General features: G+C 40.0%; 2 protein-coding genes across 2 annotated transcripts in view; both read right to left on the bottom strand.

The window, feature by feature from the left end:
* kiaa1109 (KIAA1109 ortholog) overlaps positions 1 to 5,190 on the bottom strand; it is a 69,376-nt gene extending 64,186 nt beyond the window's left edge. Inside the window, exons 1-2 of the mRNA XM_051390282.1 lie at positions 5,037 to 5,190; positions 1,407 to 1,542 (exon numbers count right to left, since the gene is read on the bottom strand). Coding sequence (XP_051246242.1) covers positions 1,407 to 1,512 — 106 coding nt within the window. The 5' untranslated portion in view covers positions 1,513 to 1,542; positions 5,037 to 5,190. The remainder of the gene's footprint in view (positions 1 to 1,406; positions 1,543 to 5,036) is intronic.
* A 4,598-nt stretch (positions 5,191 to 9,788) lies between these two features.
* On the bottom strand, positions 9,789 to 22,586 carry c9orf72 (C9orf72-SMCR8 complex subunit). The gene is made up of 10 exons (XM_051390133.1): positions 22,413 to 22,586; positions 21,080 to 21,567; positions 19,894 to 19,989; positions 19,279 to 19,343; positions 18,582 to 18,654; positions 17,725 to 17,841; positions 16,604 to 16,839; positions 16,409 to 16,466; positions 14,986 to 15,095; positions 9,789 to 10,413 (listed from the first exon to the last, which is right to left on the bottom strand). The coding sequence occupies exons 2-10, from the start codon at positions 21,524 to 21,526 to the stop codon at positions 10,227 to 10,229; spliced, it is 1,389 nt and encodes a 462-aa protein (XP_051246093.1). The 5' UTR covers positions 21,527 to 21,567; positions 22,413 to 22,586; the 3' UTR covers positions 9,789 to 10,226.
* Between the last annotated feature and the right edge of the window lie 249 nt (positions 22,587 to 22,835).

Raw genomic sequence — 22,835 nt, 5'->3', positions numbered from 1 at the left:
AAGCTTTTGTTTGATTTTCTTTTTCCCAAAAGAGTAGATTTCTTTCAGCCTGAAGATGTTTCAGTAATAGAAAGAAAACAGCAGCTTCATTCTGTGAGCCACTGAGAGCTGCACCTGCACTGAGCAATAACTGGAAACTATCATTTGTCATATTTTAGTTTAATTAAATTGCAATCAAATATTAATTCAGTCAGCTTCATTAAAGAATTAAAAGCAAACTGATTTAAATCTTTCATGAGAGTAGATCTTAAACACTTATCACAGAGAATATCACAGGGTTTTATCATACTTAACTAAAGTTTATTTAACATAACTGCACACACGTCAAAAGAACTCATAAACTGATATTGAAACAATTGCTCATGCTTACCACATTTTCAAATCTTTTTGTCAAAAGAGCCTCTACTATGCCCCTGATACTGAACTATTATTTAGCATGTTTTTTATTGAGTATTGTTATGTGTGGATGTTTTCCTCTGCTGTCTTGTGCCCTGTTCAAGGTACCCCTCCGACTGGTCAGGCACACCTACCGTGGTTCAGCAATCGGGACGATTGCTATAAAGCTACTGTGACGGAAGCAGACTGGGCCAGTGGGCCAAACCACCAGATAGAGTCGTGTCGCTGTCGGGTGTGAAGCAGAGCTGTGTGCTGCTCGTCACGTGTGTTACCGTTATTTCCTCAGTGGAGGGACAGCGTTATTCACGTTTATTGGTTGTCTCAGTGGTTTGTTTAGTTTCAATGGTTTTTCACTATTTTTCACTTTAGGAAGTTGTTTTGTGTTAACATTTGACATCATTTGCGTTGCCTATTCAGTGTTTCCTCTAGCAGTGGGCCCCCCCCCGTTGATAACCGAAAAGTTGAACGTTGTCCAATTAAAACGTTTTTGGTGGAGCTGTTAGTTTAATAGTCGACTTGGAAGAAAGCGAACATTTTGACAATAAGCTACATCAACACAACAGTATGTGGAGTTAAACTGGACAGCCCCAATAACCTCTGAATAGTTCTACTTGTTGTTAAATTGCAATGTGAGCGGCAGCCAACGGGGGTGCATTATGTCGGCAGGATCGTTTAAAAGGCAACCGTGACTACATTGTGCGTCTGCCCCATTTCTGATACCGTGGCGGCAGAAATTTAACAGCGGCGGGCCGCCGCTCCAAATTCAACATAGAGAAAACACTGCAATTGAGATTCAACAATTCAACTGTTTCACAAATACATGTTTGGTTAGGTTTAGGCCTAACATCTTGGTAAGGGTTCATGAATTGTCACATATGCTCTTTAGCTAATCTGATAAATACCTACAGACAAAGCAAATGTTACTAACACTCCATAAACTATCTGTAGGCGGACTCTCCGAGTACAGCGTTACCCTGTATATTCTTCCCACAGTGAAGATACAGACTTACCAACGAGGAGCCAGATGAAGTTCGAGTTGTGCTTGGTAAGAAAATCATCCAGATCCACAAAGCTGGGGAAAGTGCTTTCATTGTTTTTGGAAACATGCCCATCCATGGCTACAGGCTCTCAGTGTGATGTCTAAAACTGAAAAATACAAAAGTCAAATGTCAGATTACTTCCATGACACTTTAGGATGGAAAATAAAAAATAAAAGGAATACAGCAAAGAAAGACAAAAGACACCACATTTTACAGGAAAATAATGAAATGTTTTAATACATGTTAATGCACCGATGGGTGTGGCATACGTTCTCCAGGAAGCGACACCTGAAACTAAATTCTTAAAATAAATCGCTGGTAGATGGGGGATATAAGATATGGGGAAATAAATGACATCAATTCTAATTGTATTATAAAAAAAATATATATAATTTAGTCATTCGGTCCGAGCTGGGATGCAAATTTTAAGCAATTTCTTTACTCGATAAATCATTAAAAGCAAATAAAAGCTTTTTATTAATTTTATTACGACACAAGCTATATTTGCTACAAACTATATGCAAAGCTAAAGGTGATAAGGACTATATAGTTGCTCAAATCTAAAAGTAAATGAATGCAAGTAAACCATTATCTTAATCATAAATAGTCATTAATAACAAATAAATAATTAAAACTGCTGCTCCCACTCTGCCTGTCATGTTGATATTAAAAGTGTTACAAGAGTTTTTAACTGGTTTAATACCGATGCCTCTACATGACCTACATACACAAATAAGGCCATCAGGCTATTTCTATGTAGACATTCTTAATGCCTGCCACCAGGTTGGATTTGGGCGGATTACCCTTGAACTCAATGGTGAAAACACTACCGATTTATAAGTTCCTTGAAGGGGCTTTAAGTAGAAAACAAATGTGCTGACCCCATCTCGTGACAACAGACTTAAGTCTTACTATTTATTTATTTTTTATTAAAGAAAAAGAGCAAAGAGGTAAATATCTACATGGCCGGGGCTGAGTTATACTGTATGCACATTCTGTTCAATGTGTCACTCTGCTTATAAAGATCTGGTGGATGCAAACAGAATTTTGCAAGGGAGGAACAGTAAAAGTCTGGTTAGATAAAGAGCTTTGGGGGAAAAGATACATTAATTCAATAAATTCAAAACATTCATTAAACATTCAAAATCAAGAGAACCCAGGGAATCGAGAACCCGTTCCAAATTGTCCAATCCATCAAAATCTTATGCCTTCATGCTTAACAATTCCTTTTATCAGTGCCAGCATGTTTTTTCTGTCAGGTGCGTGTTGCAAAACAATGATGTCAAACTCATGCGTCTACGCTGCTGGAAACTTGCAACAAGAAGGAGTCATGCCAGAGAGGAAGATACGGTCCAAAGGGTGGCCTCGTTTCACAAAGAAACTCAAAGTACAACTCTACTCTGTTTCTACACTGTGTTCAGACTCAAACATAACACACAGAAAAACTGATCAGGAATCAATAAGGGAATCGATCGAAAGAATTGGATCGATGAGCAGAATCGATAACAGTATTGGTATAAGTAAAACCTTATCAAGTCCCATCCCTATGCATATGGTGCCAACCTATAAATAACAAAGGTAAGTTATCTTAGTACTCTATTTAAACAGGGACCTTATAAAATGCTTGCTATGCGTGACACCGTGTGATCGTGATAACTGCTTTATGTGCATCTACTTTGCATGTCATGAGGACATGAGGGCTGTGTTCGGTGACGAGGACTTTGCGAGGATTATTTTATTTTGTTTGTGTGTGGCAGGGGGCTGGTGGAAGGGTGTTGCACGTGTGTGTGTGGGTGGTTACGAGTGTATGCTGTGATCTCAGTCAGCCCATGCTTAGGAGTCAGAAGCTTGAATACTGTTACACACACAAACAAGACTCTCTCACACACACACACACACACACACACACACGAAACACAAATCCTCATCTAATCCACCCTAAATGACGTTGGCTGTAAAACCATTGACCATGTAATGTAACCAAACCCAGCGCTCTCTCTTACAGAAAATACTGTTTTAGCTTTAATGTGTCTTTTTGACAGATAAACTCAATATGATTATCCGTTACATTTGACATCCTGTAATTTAACAGACAATCTGGATCTCACAGGGGACTTGACACAAGCTACCTGCCAGATACTAATCTGGCTGTAGCTGTTGGGTTTGTTTACTATGTCAAATTAGGCAGGAGGCAGATGCTCATTCAGGTGGTCAACTTGCTCAAAAGAACTCAAACAGTGAGTTTCTGAAATCGCAGGCACAATTACTTTACCTAAATGTCACTTGTGTGTGCATCTCTTACACGACCTAACTGTGATTGAATGGATGACGGTATAGATACTCCTGTAAGGCAAAGTAAGGTATCGAATAATGAGTTATGAGCACAGATTATGCTGTCATCTCAGAAATATCAGCGCTGTTGGTGACTCATCACAGTTACTTGCAACCTGAGTGTTTTCAGTTTTGGTTTAGAAGTGGTGGAGGAGGGTCACTCTGTCAGCTGAAGCTACTAAATATTCATTTTTAACTGGCTACCAAAGCTGTTCCCAAACTTTTTCACGTTATTGACCCTCCCAACAGATCAACAACATCAGGCATCAGGGAAAACATACATCTCAACATCTCTTGGATTATGTGCTCATATATTTCTTAATAGATAAATAACAATAAAAGCATTATTTCAAGGAAGTCTAGCAACAACTGCACAATCATAATCAGAAAACATTTCACAGGTGCACAAACTATCAAGACATGCTGTACAAACAACACAGCAGTACTATGAATACATGAATGGACTAGAAGCTAGTTTGTGCCAAAAATGTCTGGCAGAATAAACCCTGGTCACCGAGCCAAACTGCACAAAAAAATCTGTCCATTACATTACATCTGACCTCGCCTGTCAGCAATACACACGTCATGTTGAATATGACCATTTCAAATTTGCTGATACGGCACACAGCAGCAGTTTAATCAAACTAAAGCCAGCATTTAGTTCCTCTAAATGATAATAACAATGGCTGTAGTGTGTTGCTCAACGTTAAACAAGACAATGAGGATGGCGAGAGAACACACAACAGTACTTGGTGGGTAACTTAGTTGACAGTCTTTGGCTTTGTTTACATATTGAACTGATATAGCTGTCACCGACATAGTTCTATATTTGCAATGCTATCTGTTTGCTAAAGTTCAACAGGGCCAGAGGTATACGGCTGTCAAATCACCGGACATCAGATGTAATCTGGAACCACAACGTTAGATACCTGACACTAACCATAACGTTACACCTAGCTAACTAATCCCTGGTCTTCAGTTATTTCCTGAGCATTATCTTCAGCATTAGAAAGAAACGCGAGCTGTTGCCTGACGTGTTTCATTTTATTGTGATGTTTCAACAATAGGCTGCTGACTCGTTCAACACAGCCAAACCGGCTTCTTGGCGAATGACGTTTTAGCTTGTGGATAATGCAGTTATTAAGCTAACCGCTAAATATCATAACGTTAGCACTGAGGTTAGCTAGCAAGCTAATGACTGCAGGCCGCACCCTGTAACTTCTCCCTCCTCAAACTGTGAAAACAAGTCAGTCGGTGATCGTAGAATACCTTAATGTCCTCGATAAAGCATGTGGTTTCATCTTTGCTCCAGTTATTCAGGAGTTGCTGTCCTTTTGTCGTGTCAGACATGGGCAAGGCTAGCATCCTCTGTTGAATATTTACCTGGCAGACGGCCAGTTAACGTCTCTTCCTGTTCTGTCGAGAGCAGTCACAAAATGGACCAATAGGAAAATGGGAAGTCAGAGACTGACCAATGAGAGGGAGGCGTGAGCGAGGCCACTTACACAATTGACAGTTTTTCCTACCTATCAACATGAATGTTTTCATAGTAGTGGGAGTGTTTTGAGGCTGTATTGGTGAACCCACAGCAGCATTCAGGCGTTACATAAATTATTCTCTGACATGTGTCTACATGTTTATTTTTTAATTCTCTGTTCACTAAAGTTTCCCAGAGTATGAAAAACAAATACAAAAGCATAAAAAAAAATACAATTATCTAAATGTATACAGACATTATATGAATTTGAAGATAAAAGAATACACATGAAAGAAAAAAACAAAACAAACTAAAAAAAAAAACAGAGGCTGTGAATGACATTTCTGAAACAGTGAAATGCAGTACTGGTGGGACCACTCCATGTGTACATGTTTTGAAGAGTCATTAGTATGTTACATTCTTGAAAGATATATTGGCAAAAATGTAATATAATATGCATAAATATGTTTTCATTAGTGTATAATCACTAATCAGTAATCAATTTGCTGTGTTTGGCAGGATTATATATGTAGTTTGCTTCAAGTTTCATAAAGTCATTAATGCATTTTTTATTAATATTTGTACAATCTATTAAAAATGAGACCAATACAGTCATAGCAACTTTAAATTCTAATGCTATGGCATATGACAATACATGGTGATGTTGAACTATTACTAGTCTATTGTGTTAGCATGCTCATATGTGTTGATTACTAAACACAAAGTAAAGCTGAGGCTGATGGGAATGTCAGTAGTTGAACTGATCATAGTGCTTGATGAAAAGTTAGGGGATCAAACCTAAATACATCCTGAGGAAAATAAGAATTCTTTGAACAAAATGTCATGCAAATCCATCCAATAGTCTAGTTGTTGAGACATTTCACTCAAAACCTCAAATGTCAGCCTCAAGGTGATGCACTTACATGACTTACATGATCACTTGAGTAATTAGGATTCATCCTCTGGGAGCCATGAGTGTTCTAATTTTTAGAGCTAATCCATCAAGTAGATGTTGAGATATTCTGTAGAATAAGTGAAAAATCTGAAACTGATGGTGGTGCTAGAGGAAAAGTCAGAGGTTCACCAAAGTCAGTAGGATTCATCATCTGGTGACTCTGGTAGTCTGTACAAACCTTCTTGACAATCTATCCAATAGGTGTTGAGATATTTCACTCTGATCGACACTGCTCTCCCAGAGTGACGCTGCCAGCATTATGAGATATTCTGCTCAGTCTTGTCAAACAAAATACCTAAAGATCCCCTCCAGTCATGGATTAAGACATATAAAAAAAATCAGCTTGGACCAATAATGTTTCTTTTTCCTCAAAAACTATATAATTTCCACAGTAAAACAACTACACTAAAAACATCTAATAATCCACTCCCTCTATCTCGTTAAAAATTCCAGAATAGATGAATATAAATGTGTCCATTCTCAGTGTGTGTGCTCTGGGGGCTTCAAGTTTCTGCATCACACTTGCAGAAGTTGCATACTGGACCAGTTCCAAACTATTTGTAATATTAATTAATTTTTGGACTTTAATTGACCTTAAGTGACATTGACAGTGACAGGAAAGAGGTGAGAGAGAGAGAGAGAGAGAGAAAGAGAGAGAGAGAGGATGACAAAGGGCCACAGGTCAGAGTCACACCCATGGCCCGCTGCAGCAAGGACTTGGTACATGGGACACCAGATGTACCAGGTGAGCTACCAGGACGCCCTTAGAATTCCCAACTATTTGTGATGCCACAGATCATGTTTGTTTAATGTGAAAACATCCTTCTAGTGTCAAACTCTGCACAGCTATTAAAGTAGCTGGAACCTGTTATCTTCTGGCCTGGAAGCCAAAAGGAAAGGGTACAGGAGGCCATCTGGCTTCCTGTTCTATTCAAAAACAATGTCAAAGCACACACAATATGAACTTCTTTGTTATCTCGAAGAATTGCTAGAACTCTAGGGTACTGTTTAATGTAAGAGGCTGTTGTCATGCCCTCCTCCAGTCACAACAACAAAGCCTCCCCAAAGAACACGTAGGAGCCGTTTTGCTGAAAAGGTGTCAAACATCGGGCTCAAAGCTTTTCCCTGCCAATCAAGACTTCCCCTCAAGACCAACCTATTTTGGCTGTGGCTTTAAAAGAAACCACATCAGTTCTTTTTCCTGTCTTGTGTATGTCGCTTCAACTAAATTCCTGAAGGAGGTCCTTGGTACAGTCGCTACAGATATTCTATTAGTAATTAACAGCTTCACTTTTGGTTCATTCCCCTCTTGTTTTAAATATGCAACAGTTCAAGGCCCCCCTAGAGGACACCTAATTAGAATTGTCTTGCTTGAGGCCATTATAGATAGACTACAGTTTCAAACTGCCTTTTTTCATCCAGCCGTTTAGAGAAAAAGGTTTCCTCACAGATGATATAACTTATGAATATCTCAGAGAAACTGCAGTCAGGTTGTGAATAACTTCAGAGTTCATGGACTGCGTCAGTTAAAATGACTAATCATTGCCACCTCACTAATAAATCCACCGTTTTACGACATTTTAATACTATTTTATACTGCCTGCCCTCCACAGAACAATGTTATTATAATGTTGTTTAATGTGATTCAGCCACACTTTGACTAGGTGGTTAGTCAGATATAGCTCCCAGTCGGTACACCATCACATCTGATTGACTTATCTGATATATGCAGTACTATCAGCATTCATTTAAGCCCAATGCAGCTTTCATTGCATACTGCAAACCTCCAATTAGTCTCAACAAGACGTCACTTTCAACCGTGACACACACAATACTTTGCCAGTTTGTTATAACTTGATTTGTCAGCTACTTTATATCAAGACATCAAGTACTGAGTGTCTAAAAAACTTCTGCAGTAAAATAAAAAAATAAAAAAGTCTATTTGGCAAACTCAGTTCCATTAACCTTGTCAAGTGGTAGTTGGTCAGCCAAAATTGAGTTTGCCAGTAGAAGTCGGAGAGTGATGTTTGCATAAGATTTCTATTTCCATCAGCAGTGCTGCTGTAAAAGCCGAGGGCCCAGCTAGAGAGGGTGCACATAAATTTAAGTTACGGGGGGCCAGCATTCCTAATTCCTAAAACAATATTACTTTGCTCGTATTTTTCCCTGCTCTATTGTGCCTGTTGCTTTCAAGGGACGGCTCGTGGTCCCTGAATACATCCCAGAACCTTTTAACCTCATAGAGTCAGAGCTTAGCCAGATATCTGAGTGTGATTGGATCTTTGTTATCAGCGCCCCTTCAGCTTTGGAGCCGTTTGAGGAGCTTGAGCCCGCCAACCTTTACCTCATTTGTTTCCCTCGCCTCTAATCTTATTTTCTTCTCATACAGATTACTGAAATAACTCTACATCTAGTGGATGGATCGCCATGACCTTTTGTACAGACATTCAGGGTGGTTCAACATCAAGCAGCGATTCATAAATGTTTGTCCTCCATCATACTGCCCCTTCCTCAACCCAATAGAAGAGTATTTCTCTCCGGGGAAAATCTCCTACAGGCAATGGATCTGTGGTGACATAGCTACTGTATTATTTACAGTTTACATTCTAAGTTGTTAATATACATTTTTTATATATTTATAAACATATAAAAATATATTTATTACCTTTTTTCTGTAGCTACATGCCCTGAATGCTGTGATCATTAAGGCAGTGTGTAAAGACTGCTCAGTAGTGTTTATATACTGACTGGCTGTATACTTGATGTGCAAACTGATTTTCCCATTAGTCTCAGCTTCACTTTCTATTTAGTGCTAATTAGCAAACGTTAGCTAGCACATTACACCAAGATGGTGGACATGGTGAACACCTGGTAGACGGCATCATTTAGCTTTTAGGATAATCAGTTCTAAAGCATATGAACATGTGTGTACATTTAGAACTGTAAAATATGTTATATTTATTACCCATTGCTTCGTCTGCACGAGTAGACAAAGGTTCAAAAGAAAACAGGTCTGTCATTTGATGTATTTCTGTTAAATGCGGATCAACTGTCTCTCTATGCGTTCTGAATTCAAAACGACAGGTAAATGTAGGGAAAATGGAAAATGGCACATCATTATCAACTCAACAAATAACACTGTCAAAACAATTTGAATTTTAAAAGCAATACTTAACGCACATAAACCAGATTGCTTGACTTTAAGGCCACAACAAGTGTATGTTTGCAGTACGGATAGATAATCCTAACAGCAAATGCTATGGGAGAAGAAGAAAAAAAAGAAATCAGTGCATGTCCATTTTACTCACAGCGGGGTAAATGCATTAAATGGTGACACTCGATGTCAGCTACACACACAGATTTGCTTTGTCAGGAGGGATTGTGATGAGATTTAATTTACAGTGCTTTTGTCTTTTTCTTTAATGAAAACCCCGTGTTTCATGATTACTCACAACCTTGTGGGTCTGCACCATTCACATTCACCATGCAGGTTCAGTAATTGAATTCTTTAAAGCGGCAATGCACAAGTTCAAAAGGCCAACCTGAGGGCGCTGTACAACACAGGCAGTGAAGAAACTAATAACTCGTGTTTTAATAAATATAACTTTTAATTAAATTGTCCTGGTGGGCAACTCAGCCAATTTTAACACCATAAATTAATACAGACCCTCTATTAACAGAAGGCATAGAACACATGAATAATTCATCCCGCAGAGAATAATTTAAGTCTTCTAAAAACATTAACCTCACATTATGCTTACAGTTGATCAAGGCAATATATCAAAACTTTAATTCTAATGGCTCATAACAGCAGTAACAATACATCTTTGAAATTATGACTTGTACTGATCAAGACACAAAAGGAAGCTTTGATTTTTTCATTTCAGCAAAGGAGACATAAACATCCAGGCTAATGGTTGTCTCAAAGAGCAGACATGTGCATGCATTCATGTAACAATAAAACAAGACGACAAAATGTCTGTTTCCATTAACCGTTCAATACATAAAGTGCAGGTGAAGAATGCAGTCAAAAGCTCATGAGTACGTCTCGTTCCTGCATGCTGGTGTACATTGACTTTGCAAACACAAACGAGTGCAGTCCAGCCCTCAGCTTCTCAGCGAAGGCCATTACAATGTGCAGGTCTCCTTCCACTGTCAGATCCAGGTCCGTCTTTAAGTTGCGCAAGGATCGAAATGGCTTCTTCCCTTTTTGCCTGTGAAGAGAGAAGAAGAGACATTGTAGTGGAACTGATAACAAGCTACAATAGTTGGGGTCAGAGGATTTGCATTAGCATCTAGTTGGGCTGCAGCTGTGCGCAGGAATGCCATGCCACGATGAATAATGTATGCTGCTACACGATGGCAACTGAGCATAAACAATCCTGTCAAGGCACCTGTAAAATAGTATGCCCTTAGACCTCAGGCTGTTAGCAACGCCATAAACAAGACTGCTTTTATGCTTCCGCACGAGCACACAAATAATGTTTTTTGCTTGTGTAGTTAGTGTCGTCTCTGGAGTGAGATATATTCAGGCATTTACTATGTATGGGAACACGTGGTATTCAAAATGACACCTCTGGAACCAGCATTTTAGACACACAAAATCTATTGAATATATGTACAGTAATTTATCTTCATTAATACATTACTGCATGTTGCAATATTAAGAAATCATTTTAAAAATTAACAAAAGTTTTTTGTGATCTACAATTGAAAATATCAATGTGCTCTCCCATAATACACATGTTAAAATAGGAGTGAACAGTCGACTTTAATTAAAATCGACTGTTCCCTTTTATTTTAGCTTTGGTTTTGGTCTCTATCGACCTCACTATGTCCTTTAGCTAGTCTGTAACTGTGCTGGTGCTGAGCAGGTAGTGTACAGTGGGTTTATCTGAGTTTTTTCCACAAAATCAAAACAGTTAAGTTGCGGGTCACAGAACCAAAACAACAAGCTGAAAGATGCTAAAATGTTGAAGCTGAGTCAGTTGATAATTTTCTCTTGGTTTGTCACCATAAGCAACACCTTTCACATTATACATAGTGAATTGATCCATTGTTAATATAACTATAACTATATAACTATTCATTAGTACAGCCTTAAACAGCAAATTCAAAAGACCAAGATTTTCTTTTGTGAGTATAATATTTGGTATAGAAACTTTTTGTGTGCACGCAGGCTTATTTGCTTTTGCTGATGCAACAATGTAAGAACTTTCAGCAAGGCTAGTGTCTCGTGATGCTGTGTCATGCAGTGTGCACTGTGCCGATCACTTTGAACGTAATGATCTCAAACAATTCTGAAATGGCGTGCTGGCTACTAAGACATCGCCGATTTACATGTACATTTTAGGAATGTAATGTTTATCTAGAATTAAAAATGGAATAACAGTCATTCATCAACACTAGTAGCAAACAGAAGCAAGTAGCACACAGGCCAGGGATTACACATATTCTGGGCTGCTTGAATACTGCACAATGGAGAAGTCGATTAAATGTCTGTAAACAAGATAAAAGCCAAATCATGTAAAAGCAGAAGACAGACAGGGAGTGACTGCTGTCCTGGAATGAGTGGGAAGGTCAGTCCACTGCTGCGGAGCACAGAAGGAGATGAGTCACGCCCAGATGGAGCGATGACCAGGTCGCCACAGGGAGGGCAGCGTGAAAAAATTCAGGGAAAGCTGAAGACACGGTGGGCTGCAGCATCTCAGATGAATTGTTAGGGTTTAAGGAGGTGCTTCTGGAGCCGAGCCAGAAGGCGGTTACTGTAACCCCCAATGGGACTAGAGCGTGACTGGAGATACAATGATTTCTATTTCTTTTACAAGGAACTGAACAAGGTCCCCACAAGGGAGAATAATAAGCAGTACTGGTTTCTAACTTGTTTTATCGTTCAGTGAATGTTCTGGTAACTAAATGAGAGACGCATTAATGCAAAGTTTGGTGTGAGGCTATCAAAAGCCACCAGGTCACCTTGCTACCTGGCATACAGTCTCGTTTCTCTGGCTGAGGGGGGGCAGAGAAATGAGAATCTCTTGTCAGTGATCTAATGGTGATCATAAAAACTTCATTTAGGGTTTTGATGATGATGAGGGAAAACGTCATCTCTGGCGTCTGCTCCAGAGTCTCTCAGAAGTTCAGCTGTGATGACTGGGAAGGCCACGGCATGTGCTTTGCATCATTTTCTTGCTCAGCACATTATTCACCAAACACGTGCGCCATGTCGATGGGGGAGCTGTCGTTCTGGGATGATGCTGAGGATTCATCATCCTGTGCTGCTCGACAACCAGCCGCCTCTTCTCTGTTTCTTCCCAACACCAATCACGATCATAAACCAGTCCTGTGAGCCTGACTCACTATAAACCAGGCTATATTTTTCACATCATTTAAGGTATCTTTTGGTATATACAAACTACGGATGCAACTGACAAATCATTATCATTAATTATTCTGCTGAAATTTTGGGAGATTATTTGTTTAGTCTAAAAAAAGTTAGAAAATAGTGAAAACCAAAGTTTCCAAAGCCTAAAGTAACATGTTCAAAGATATCAAATGTACAACAAACAAATAGAGCTGCAGTGATTAGTCGAATCAATCAATTAGTTCTCAACTTAAACTTAATCACTAACAATTTTAATAATTGATTAATCATTTTGAGTCATTCTTTAAAGAAAATTCAAAGTCAAAGTCAAAATTCTCAGGAATGGGAATATTTTCTGGGAGACTCTGGGACTTCTCTCTGACATTTTATGCACAAGGCAACTGATCCATGAATCAAGCAAATGATCGCGGGATTAACTGATAATAAAGCAAGCAAATCCAATATGTGAATAGCCAAAATGATCAAATATGATAAATGACTTTAAATAACTGGTAATTAACAAAAATGTTGTGGATTTATTTTCAGCCAATAATGTGGCACCATTACAAAGCTAATTCTGTGTTAGCATGACTTCCGTAGAACCAAGTGTGCTACACTTTTACAGTCCTTCCCCACTGCATGTCTAACTTCCCCACTATTCACATCCATGATTAGTCTAATATTCTATAGTTTGTATTACGTGCACAAGGGCCTAAACTACTTTTTTTGTGTTACCATCAAATGTCAAATTATTTTTGGCTAAACTGAAGGACAGACTTTGTGCTCTTCACCACATACATATACATTATGAGGCGTGTCTCATTTGAAGGACAGAGGGGGATATCAAAATCACCCAAACGCCTCCACTTCTTATACCAGACAGGAAGGAGCTAACCTCACCCCTAATCGTGTGAGATGTGTAACAGTTGTGTCAGAATTCTTTTAGCGTGTGAGGAAATGGCTGCTTTTTAGGTGTTAAACAGAAACAGCGATACAGGAAGATCATGAAAACAGATTGCCTGTTGCTGTAAAAATACGTGCTATCCACATCTTTCCAGTCTCAGCCAGGGGACAGATAGCTGTTGCCAGCTGTTGGCTGGAAACTTGCTCATACACAGTCACTTGTGGATACCATGAAACATTAAAAAGTGTTAAATCTGTTATCATCTGGGAAGTTTTATGCATGTATTGTGTCACTACTGTAACATGAGATGTCTAAAAACGTGTCAGTACAAATTAACAAGGTACAAATTTGTATGTTGTCGGTGGATTAACGTGATTGTCCACTTCTCTCAGGGCTGGCTGGCTCAGCAGAGGAAAATTGTAGTCTTGCAGAATGCACTCTTAATTGGTATTGGTATTTCCATATCGCCAGCCTTACATGGTTCCAATTGTGACCCAAGATTCAGACTCAATCAAAACATTGAGTAGCTTACTGTGTTGTGCATATCAGTAAGGCCATCACGGTGCAGGATGACTCAGATATGATCATAAGAGGGTTTTTTTCCTACCATTCAGCAGAATGCTGCCTGTGTTCTTCGCACTACTTCTTCTGCAAAAAAAGTAGCCTGCACGGTCCCCTGACCATATATTCCACTCTTGTTTGTTGACATATTGCTCATCATCTTGATTTAAGTGTCTCCTCTCTCCACGTTCAAAACATTGGTCTGGTTTAGAACTGAGGGTGAGCGCTCAACCTGAACCTTTGTGCTCCCCCTCCTGCAGCCCCACTGTTCAGCTACCTAGTGGTGTTTGAGATTCCCTTTCAGCTGGGTCCTCATCACCCAGGACTAACGGATGCTTCTCAACTGGAATTAATGTTCCCTATCATTCTGTGTTTAATAATGTTGTGTCCCTCTGAGCTTGCTCACCCCTGTACAACAAAACCCCAGGGATAACATTCACACATGCAGCAGGAGAACACTGACATGACTATTTTGACTCCAAATTTAAGAAAGTGTGGTACATCAGGCCAAAGACTACAAGGCTTTAGGGTGTTTCTGGTTGTGTGTCCTATGGGGGGCCCAGTCGTGATGCCGCTATCAGAGCAGGGTCAGTGGGTGCAGTGCAAAGCAAGTGAATGATCAGCTCTGGCATTCAGATTGTTTTGGAGCTTCTCCGTGGAGCATGGTGGGTGAGTGCAGTGGTATACTGCCACACAATAGTCCATTTTAGGACTACTGCCAGACGACGGCTGCCATGCAAGGTGCCAACTGTTCATCAGAATGGAAACTAAGCATTCATACACACTCATACAGTATCATCATCAGTATCTTGCTCAAGGACACTTCGACATGCGGTGAGAGGAGCCGGGGATCAAACAGCTAACCTTCTGATTAGGGAATGACCCGCTCTACCTCTGAGCCACAGCAGCCCAAATTTTGTTATTGGATTATCATATGTCTTAATAGAGATAAGTTCTTACGTTTCGTCCTCGATGTACTTGAGCAGTGCGAGGGCCTTCCTGTGGAGCAGCAGCAGGAACTGGGCCAGATAGGTGCTCCGCAGGGACAGGCCTGGCTTCAGCATGAACACCTGGGTACGACACAGGATGTCAATTAGTAGTCTGGGCTACAGCTCCACTGGAAACACCCCCCCCCTCCTTTGTGCTAACCTTGAGAAAGAAACATATTGCTGTTGTCACAAGAAAAACCTGTAAGCGCAAGTCTGGGAGCACTTTCATGGGAATGGATGATGGGTTGCGACCCTTGGGAATAAATTCGTCTGTTTTGTATCTATGGGCTCTAGGGACTGTACCGGTGAGGTGGGCGCACATCATTCAAGTGTTTGCTGCAGCCAGATACAAGGCCTGGTCGGTGTTCAATAGCACTGTACCTCAAACCAAATATGAAAATGCATCTGTCACTTTCAGCTTATTGTACACAGCAGTAAAAAACAAGGTTAGACATGGTCAGCAAAGGGGAGCCAAAAAACACAAAATTCATTTATATCTTTTATCTCCTGAGGCATGTGCAATATTTTACACTGTTTTTTGTTTTTTGTAGTCATTTATAATTGTGTCTTGGTGTAGAGCTGTACTATTTTGTTGCCACGTATTGTATTTAAGTTGACTGCAGCTGTGTGTAGCACTGTTGCCCAAGCCAAAGTCTGTTATTTTGCATGTTCTTTATTTTTCTGATCTTCACCCTTTAACAATTATGAGCTAGCTGAGTGACAAACTATTGAAAGAGGAAGGCCTTCTGATTATTACTGACTACATATCAATATGTATACGAAACAGAACAGTATATAAATAGAATTGGCAGGAAGAGTTTAAGAGTGAACTTTGATTTTTGTGCAATAAAAAGGTGACGCTTGTATATACTCAGATCTGTGGAATCAAATGTGCCTCTGCTTGGTGTGAGAACGTTTTTATCCAAATTCAATTTCAGTTTTAAAGTGAGCCAATCTTTACTGATTGTTTACTTTTTCCTTTACTGATACTGTTATTGTTACCATTTCAGACATAGAACACTTTTGTATTTTATACACCTCGTCCTAGGGTAGTAACATAGGGTATATAGTATTTCAGCATCAGTTAAGACTTGAGAGTGCTGCTTTATTCTTGTTTTTGTTGGTTTTGGAGAGGTATATGTTTGGAAGTTTATCGCTCTTAATGTAGACGTTTCATAGTATAGTATGTACGGCTATTTCTCCCTTTATAGTTATGATTCTCAATGATGGTAATCAGAGAAAGAAGAATGTTTGCTGTTTCGGCTACTTTTTTTGTTGTCGCAGGGTTTACTTTTTATTTTATTTCTCCTGACTCTGTTAGGAAGGCTTTTTTATTTTGTTTTTCCTTGAAACAACAAAGAATAAATCACCAAGAAGTGTTGCAATATTCTTACCTCATCTATAAAGGACTTCACCAAAGTGTCTTTATGCATCACGTCTTGAAATATATTCCTAAGAAAAGAAAATTGTTATATTAGCATTTTGTTCTTTATTTTTACATAGTGCACATAAAATGTGTTAAAATGTCAAACTGAAATGTCATGTGACCCACACAGTTATCTGTTATACTGTGTGTACGCGTGGCTTACAGGTCAGGAGTGAAGGTTTCGTCAGTGTGAATGACTGTGTCGGGGGGAATGTCCTCCTCGCAGTCCGTCTTCCAGAGCGCGCTCAGCTCCGATCGCATGTAGCGCCGCTGGTTGTACGTGTGCTCATGGCACGGCGGCATCTGCTTGACTGTGTTGATGTCGACGTCAATGTGCGTGGTGGGGTAAGGAGAGTAGAGCACCTGGCGGAAGGGCAGGACGAAGCTGCCTGTGGAGTCCTGGGAACAGAAAAGGAGGCAACCCTGATGTAAACTCACAGCCTGGTCTGATTATTTTTTTATGTGATGTGTAAGAGCATGTTTATATTATTCTGCTCAGTGATGTGGAAAGTCTGTTCCCTCCACCACGCTCTCTGTCCCAATTTAAAGAGCAGACAGCACAGAGCACACAGTGTTTCTATAAGAAGCAACAACAACAAAAAGTTGAATCATTTAGTAGAACTTCTGATGCACATATATAATTAAAACAGAATACATAGACAAAGAGCAAACATTGGAGTAGCTCTATCAAAACATTTGGTATCCATGTCACATACATGCAAAGAAGCTTTAATAAATGATTTCACTTTTTGTGAGCGAGAAGCTTCCAGGTTCCTTTTCGGTCGTTTCTCCCTGGACATATTTCTCTTGTTCCCCGCTGCATTTTAAGTGGAAATCTATAAGAAGTTCCTGCAGGGGTTCCACAACACAGCAGACATGCACCATACTGACTCTCATTCTGTTCTTGTTGACATCAAGAACCATCTGCCTATGTAGCGTTAATCCCCCCTCGCCTCACACAACAGCACTAGATAGCAAAAACTTTTATAAAACTTTGCTGATGTTCACCTTATTCTCAGTTCACTTAACTCCAAGTAATTGTAATGTAGGAAACTGTGAGCAGATTTAAAAAATAAAAACCTTATGACGACAACACAGAAAGCAGCATGCATTAAAACGGATCGGAATCTTATGCAAGACAAACATCTTACTGCAACAATTTCAGGTCAGAGAAAGAAATTGGGTCAGAACAACAAGCCGGGCAACATCAAACAAGCAGAACAATAGAACAATAACCAAGCTCCAATTTCAAATCATGTATAATGAGAGGGAAGTGGCGGTTACCTTGAGCAGACCCTGAACGAACAGGCCTGTGTCATATTTGAAGGAAGAGTCGGCCTTGCAGAGGCGAGAGCACTTCCTCTCGGCCGGGGTGAGGAAGAGGCAGAGGGTCCGCACGATCTGCGAACAGGCGGTCAGATTTTAACACTCTGGCTGAGAGGCTGTCAGACAATATCTGGTTTTAATTATTTACACGGTGAACAGGTTTGGGCATAACTAAACAAAATACTTCATTGTAATTAGTAGCCATTATAAGGGGTCCATGCTGTATAAGGTTTTTCTTTTATAAACATACACAGAAAATAAATGGCCTTCTGTTTTCATCTTGATATTACTGGTCGTTAGATACACACTGTACAAAATATATTTAAGAAGCTACATTTGAGCACAAAATATACTAAAAGGAGCCTGGCATTAGGCTTGAGGCTAGTTGTTTCATATAACGTCTTGACTTAATTGGTGCTCAGTTCAAGCCTAAAGCCAATACAACTCTAAATTAAAGGCTGCGTACCACTTTGATATTCACTGGGCTGAATGTTTCTGCTATAGATCTGGTGCGCAATATAAGCTTTATTTGCAAGCATGTCCAACCATCTTTTAATTCCAATCTCTTTAGTAGTTTCTCTTCTCTTACAACTTGGGTCTTTTAGGAAGCAGTTGCAGCAGTAACTGTAGCTGTGCTGCCATGCCCAGACAAACATTCAAAATACTGACACAAGCAGTAACGGAGACTGAAAAAAAAGTGCACGAAGAGGGCTCATTAAACTCAAAACAACAGCACAACACACTTCAAAAGGTTCTAAATTATGTAAATGCATTACAAATCTGTCTGTGTGCAGCCACTAATCCGGTAAATTTACCTTATTTACTTTCTCTGGGTTGCTTCCAACCACTATTGAACAGCCGCAAGTCTGCAGATGAGAGCTGATGGCCCTGAACCGCAGAGACAAAGACATGCAAATTAGAGCCAATTAGCTTCATTAGCATTGCTCTAATTATTAATGACAGCTTTTAGGAATAATGATTGAGACAGAGGAGCTGGGTCCGAAAAACATTTTACATGGAGGAGGAATTAACATGGTTAATGGCTCTGGGCTAGCTCTGCCTAGTGATCTTTAAATGTACCTTTTTACTCATGTAGTGTGGTTTATGTTTTTTTGATTGATCTTAAGATTGATTAGATGATTTATCAGAAGAAATAACCATTTTGCTGGTTACTTTTAAACTTGGCCTCAAATATATAATTCTCTCTCTGATTAAAAATGTCCACCCACTATAAATATCCTTTAGTTTCAAGTCAATTAATTCCAGTTTACAGATGCTCTGTCATCTCCACAGGATGCTGAACTAATCCTGTTCTACTCTGAGCAGTTGGGAGCTTCACTGCTGGAATGGACTTTCCGGACTCTCAACACTAGCAGCAATCTAGCTTCTGTCCTTTCTCTGGAGGAAACTTTGGCTAAGTGGAGAGCCATTACTCATCATTGGAAGGTTGATGGGTGTTAAATGGGCATTGTTCATCATCTGTCTCCATTTGCCTGTACCGGAGTTACTTACTTGTGGAGGAAATCCTCGTGGCAGCTGTCCCCGATGTCATCATCATTTAGCACGGTGTCTTTTATCTACTCAGCAGGAGTGAAACAAATGAGTCATTTTTAAAATTGGTCTCAACAAAGACAAAAGTGCTGACGGCCACATTTGCAGGCACTGTGATGAAAATAAGATGCAAAAAACACCATTGTGTAACAGAGGAGGAAACAGCAAGAAAGATTCTAGGGAGCCTCTTTGTGCTGCTCTTTTTGTTGCATTTGCATATTAGAAAGGAACAAATGTGTTAAATCACACTGGGTGGTAATTGAGGCAGAGAACCTGCATCATTTAAATCCCTTGGAAATAGAGGCCATTTGAACAAGTGACATAATGAAACAACTGAAATTTAACAAAGTTGTTTTTTTTTTTGTTTTTTTTTTTTTAAGAGCCATATGTGATTGTACTCCATAAAGACATCTACTGCTCTGCAGTCGGGCACTGACCACGATGTTAAACATTTTCTAGTTCTTTTGTTGTTCACTGTACAGCTTTGAAGTATGAAAGGATAAAGTAATGTGTGTGTGTGTGTGTGTGTGTGTGTGTGTGTGTGTGTGTGTGTGTGTGTGTGTGTGTGTTGCTCACGTCTATATCTTCTGGAACACTGTGCGTCTTCATAGAGGCCAACAGCTCCATGATAGGGACAATCTCCAAGCTGAGCACTGAGATGATGTTGTAGCCCTAAAGTTGAAGGGAAGTGGGAACGGTTAACTCAAGCACCGCACGAACTGAACTAAAGCCAGTCGACTGAGGGGACAGGGCATTCGCTTTTGGGCCAGTGGCTTTCAAATGGCACATTTCTGCATTCTAATTTCACTCAATTCACAAGAAAAAGGAAGTCTCAAACTGAAAACAACAACTGTTGGAGGAACAGGCCTGTGTCATATTTGTTACAAGTCAATTTTGCATGGTGATATAGACATAGAAAGTAAAATCTAGGGTAAATCATGATTTAAATCAGGAAATATATGATTAAAGAAGAGGTGAACAAGATTATTTTTCTGACCAGACACACTTCAGGTACTTCACAATTTCCAACACTTTTTAGTGGTACAGATAAATTTACGTTAGTGCCAAAAAAGTACTGAGGATCAATACCAAGCCCTGAGGCGAGTTAGCAGTATTTGTCAGCTCTAAGAGCCCTGGCAACCAGTGCTCTGATATATATAAGTTCTCAAATCAACACAAGGAGACTTACAGAGCACCAAAGAGGCCATACCACAGATGCATCAGGCAAAATAAAAAACCTACTAAAATATTTAGGCGGAACAGCCTGACATTAAAAACAGGGTTCAAAAGGTAAACTAACAAACAAGGATGTGATGAGCATATGCTGATCATAGGAACTCGGCGAATAAATGGATAAATTCAAGCTAACAGACCCACTTTTATAGCAGTGTCGCCAATGGGGATGTATTCTGAATTTTTTATGTGTTGTGTGTGTCACGTTATTTTTTCCCCTGCCCCTTTTATTACCTGCTCATGAGGTTCCTCTGTAGGAGCTCTCAGGTCTAATTAGCTAACTTAACTCCTCTGTGTTGGGAGACTGCAACTTTATTATTCTGCCAATATTGTTGCAATCCCAAATGGGTAAAACAGAGGTGATGGATTACTATTAATACCCCTTTAAAATCAGGAACAAAAGCTAGATCAGGTGTTAAAGTACATTTAATTTAGAGTATAAAGGGTAAAAATTTGCCTATTCTTGTGTGAATACTAAGCATATGTCCGAGAGCGAGAAGTCAAGGGGTCATCGGGAATAGCAGGGTACCTTCTGCATCCAAATGCGTCCCCTGCGGATAACATGCTTTAGCCTCTCCACACAGATGGTGTGCAGAGGCAGGTAGAAGGCCAGCTCTGTCTGAGGCAGGATAATGGACAAGGCACACGTGTTCTTGTCCCCCTTCAGCTCGCCGTCGAAGATGAGAGACACGATGATGACTCCCTTTTCTGCCAGGACAAAGAACTTCACATCCACAGCGCCACACTCAGCACTGCGCAGAATCTCCCCGTTCAGTGTATGATTGGCCAAAAATGTGACGTCTCCATCACTGAGGAACATAAACTGGTCACCCTTTGGTGCCCAGATGTGGCGCACCCGTGGACCCAGGATGTTGTCCCAGTAGGCAAAGGTGGCCGCCAGCAGCGGGCATTCTCCCTCTATTGCTACCTCAGACTTTGCCACAGCAGGTGACTGGGGTGGACAGCCAGAAGACATTGTAGAGGCTTCCCAAGTGTAAGAATGAATGATAAAAAAACCTACATCATAAACACAGAAAACAACAATTGTGTTTATTGTACTAGTAAAGTGCACCACTGTATAAAAAGGTTCATTTTTATTTACAAAAAAAATCCCAAAAAGTAGAATCTACTTCAATTCTAAAGGCCTCTAATGCAACCCATGTGATATAATGATCAGAAACAGAACATGAAATGTGTTGGGCTATTGAGTAGGTCAGCTGACCCTTGGTAGAGCCATCCAAAAGTAACTTCTCTTTTGGACAGACAGGAAATCCAGATGTTTTCACCAAATTCCTTTCAAAAGATGTGGCAACTGCATGCTTATAGGCCAAATATAACGTTACATCTTTGCCGCTCATTCCAACTCTCTACGTGGACTGATTTATCATTACATAGACACTGAATAGGAGCATCAGACACATAGCGTTATATATAATGCTAAATAAGACATTCAACTGCTAACGATCATACCACATTGATTATATGTGTGCCGAATTTCCCAGCAACTCCTGTTCATTAAAGGTTTGTAGTTATTGTGTCACCAGGTCGCTGTGTATATCCTCAGAAAGCAATACAGCTTTATATTCACTGCTTCTACAACGGAGTTTGGTGTTTCATATAGACACAGACAGCGTAAACACGCTTACTCCTCAGGTTTACGTATTGTAAAATGAAGCAACAAGCTAGATGGGTGGTTAGCATGTCTAGCTTAATGGAAGTATCACTAAGGAGTAATGAATGAAATAACGTTAGTGCTTATAATCAGTCAATACTTGGTAGTAGGCTAACTCAGGCTAGCTCGCTATCTAGCGTTAGCCAAACTAACACAGACAAAGCACAGGAATGACATCGCTGTAACTTACTTGTTTGGTCTTTTTGGTGCTAAGCTGCCACACAACAGCGTTTATGGAGAAAGAGTTTCAAATGTCGCTGAGAAGTCATCACTGTATTTTTTCTGTTATGGCCATATTAACACACCAATGACTGGTGATTAGCCAGCTGCACTTCTGTTGTCTTCAAGACACTTCCTAGTACGTCAGCCCTACGTCAACCACCGATAGCGCTGCACAGCGCCCTCTAGTGCGCGAGGCCTGGCAGTGGTCAATGATGTCATTTTTATTCCCGGCGTCCACCTGCAGAAAATTAGTTATTTAAATTCCTTTACAGAGAGCCTGCTCAAACAAAGGGATGTATATGCGGGCAGGGCACTGCCTTTTCATTTCATTTTCTGGGGGATTGTGAGTCCAAATGGCAACCACACTTCAGTCCTGGAGACCCAATAACAG

The sequence above is a fragment of the Dicentrarchus labrax genome, unplaced genomic scaffold (genome assembly GCF_905237075.1).
Source record: "Dicentrarchus labrax unplaced genomic scaffold, dlabrax2021, whole genome shotgun sequence".
Taxonomy (NCBI): Eukaryota; Metazoa; Chordata; class Actinopteri; family Moronidae; genus Dicentrarchus; species Dicentrarchus labrax.
Note: the sequence above shows the minus strand (reverse complement) of the source record. Positions and strands in the feature narration are given on the sequence as shown.

Excerpts from the sequence above, each read along its gene's own strand:
- c9orf72 (XM_051390133.1), bottom strand. The coding sequence starts at position 21,526 with ATGTCTTCTGGCTGTCCACCCCAGTCACCTGCTGTGGCAAAGTCTGAG. Across the intron at positions 19,344-19,893 it reads GTGTTCCAGAAGATATAGAC|ATAAAAGACACCGTGCTAAA; the intron begins GTGAGCAACACA and ends CCTGCTGAGTAG. Across the intron at positions 15,096-16,408 it reads TGAAGTCCTTTATAGATGAG|GTGTTCATGCTGAAGCCAGG; the intron begins GTAAGAATATTG and ends TGTCGTACCCAG.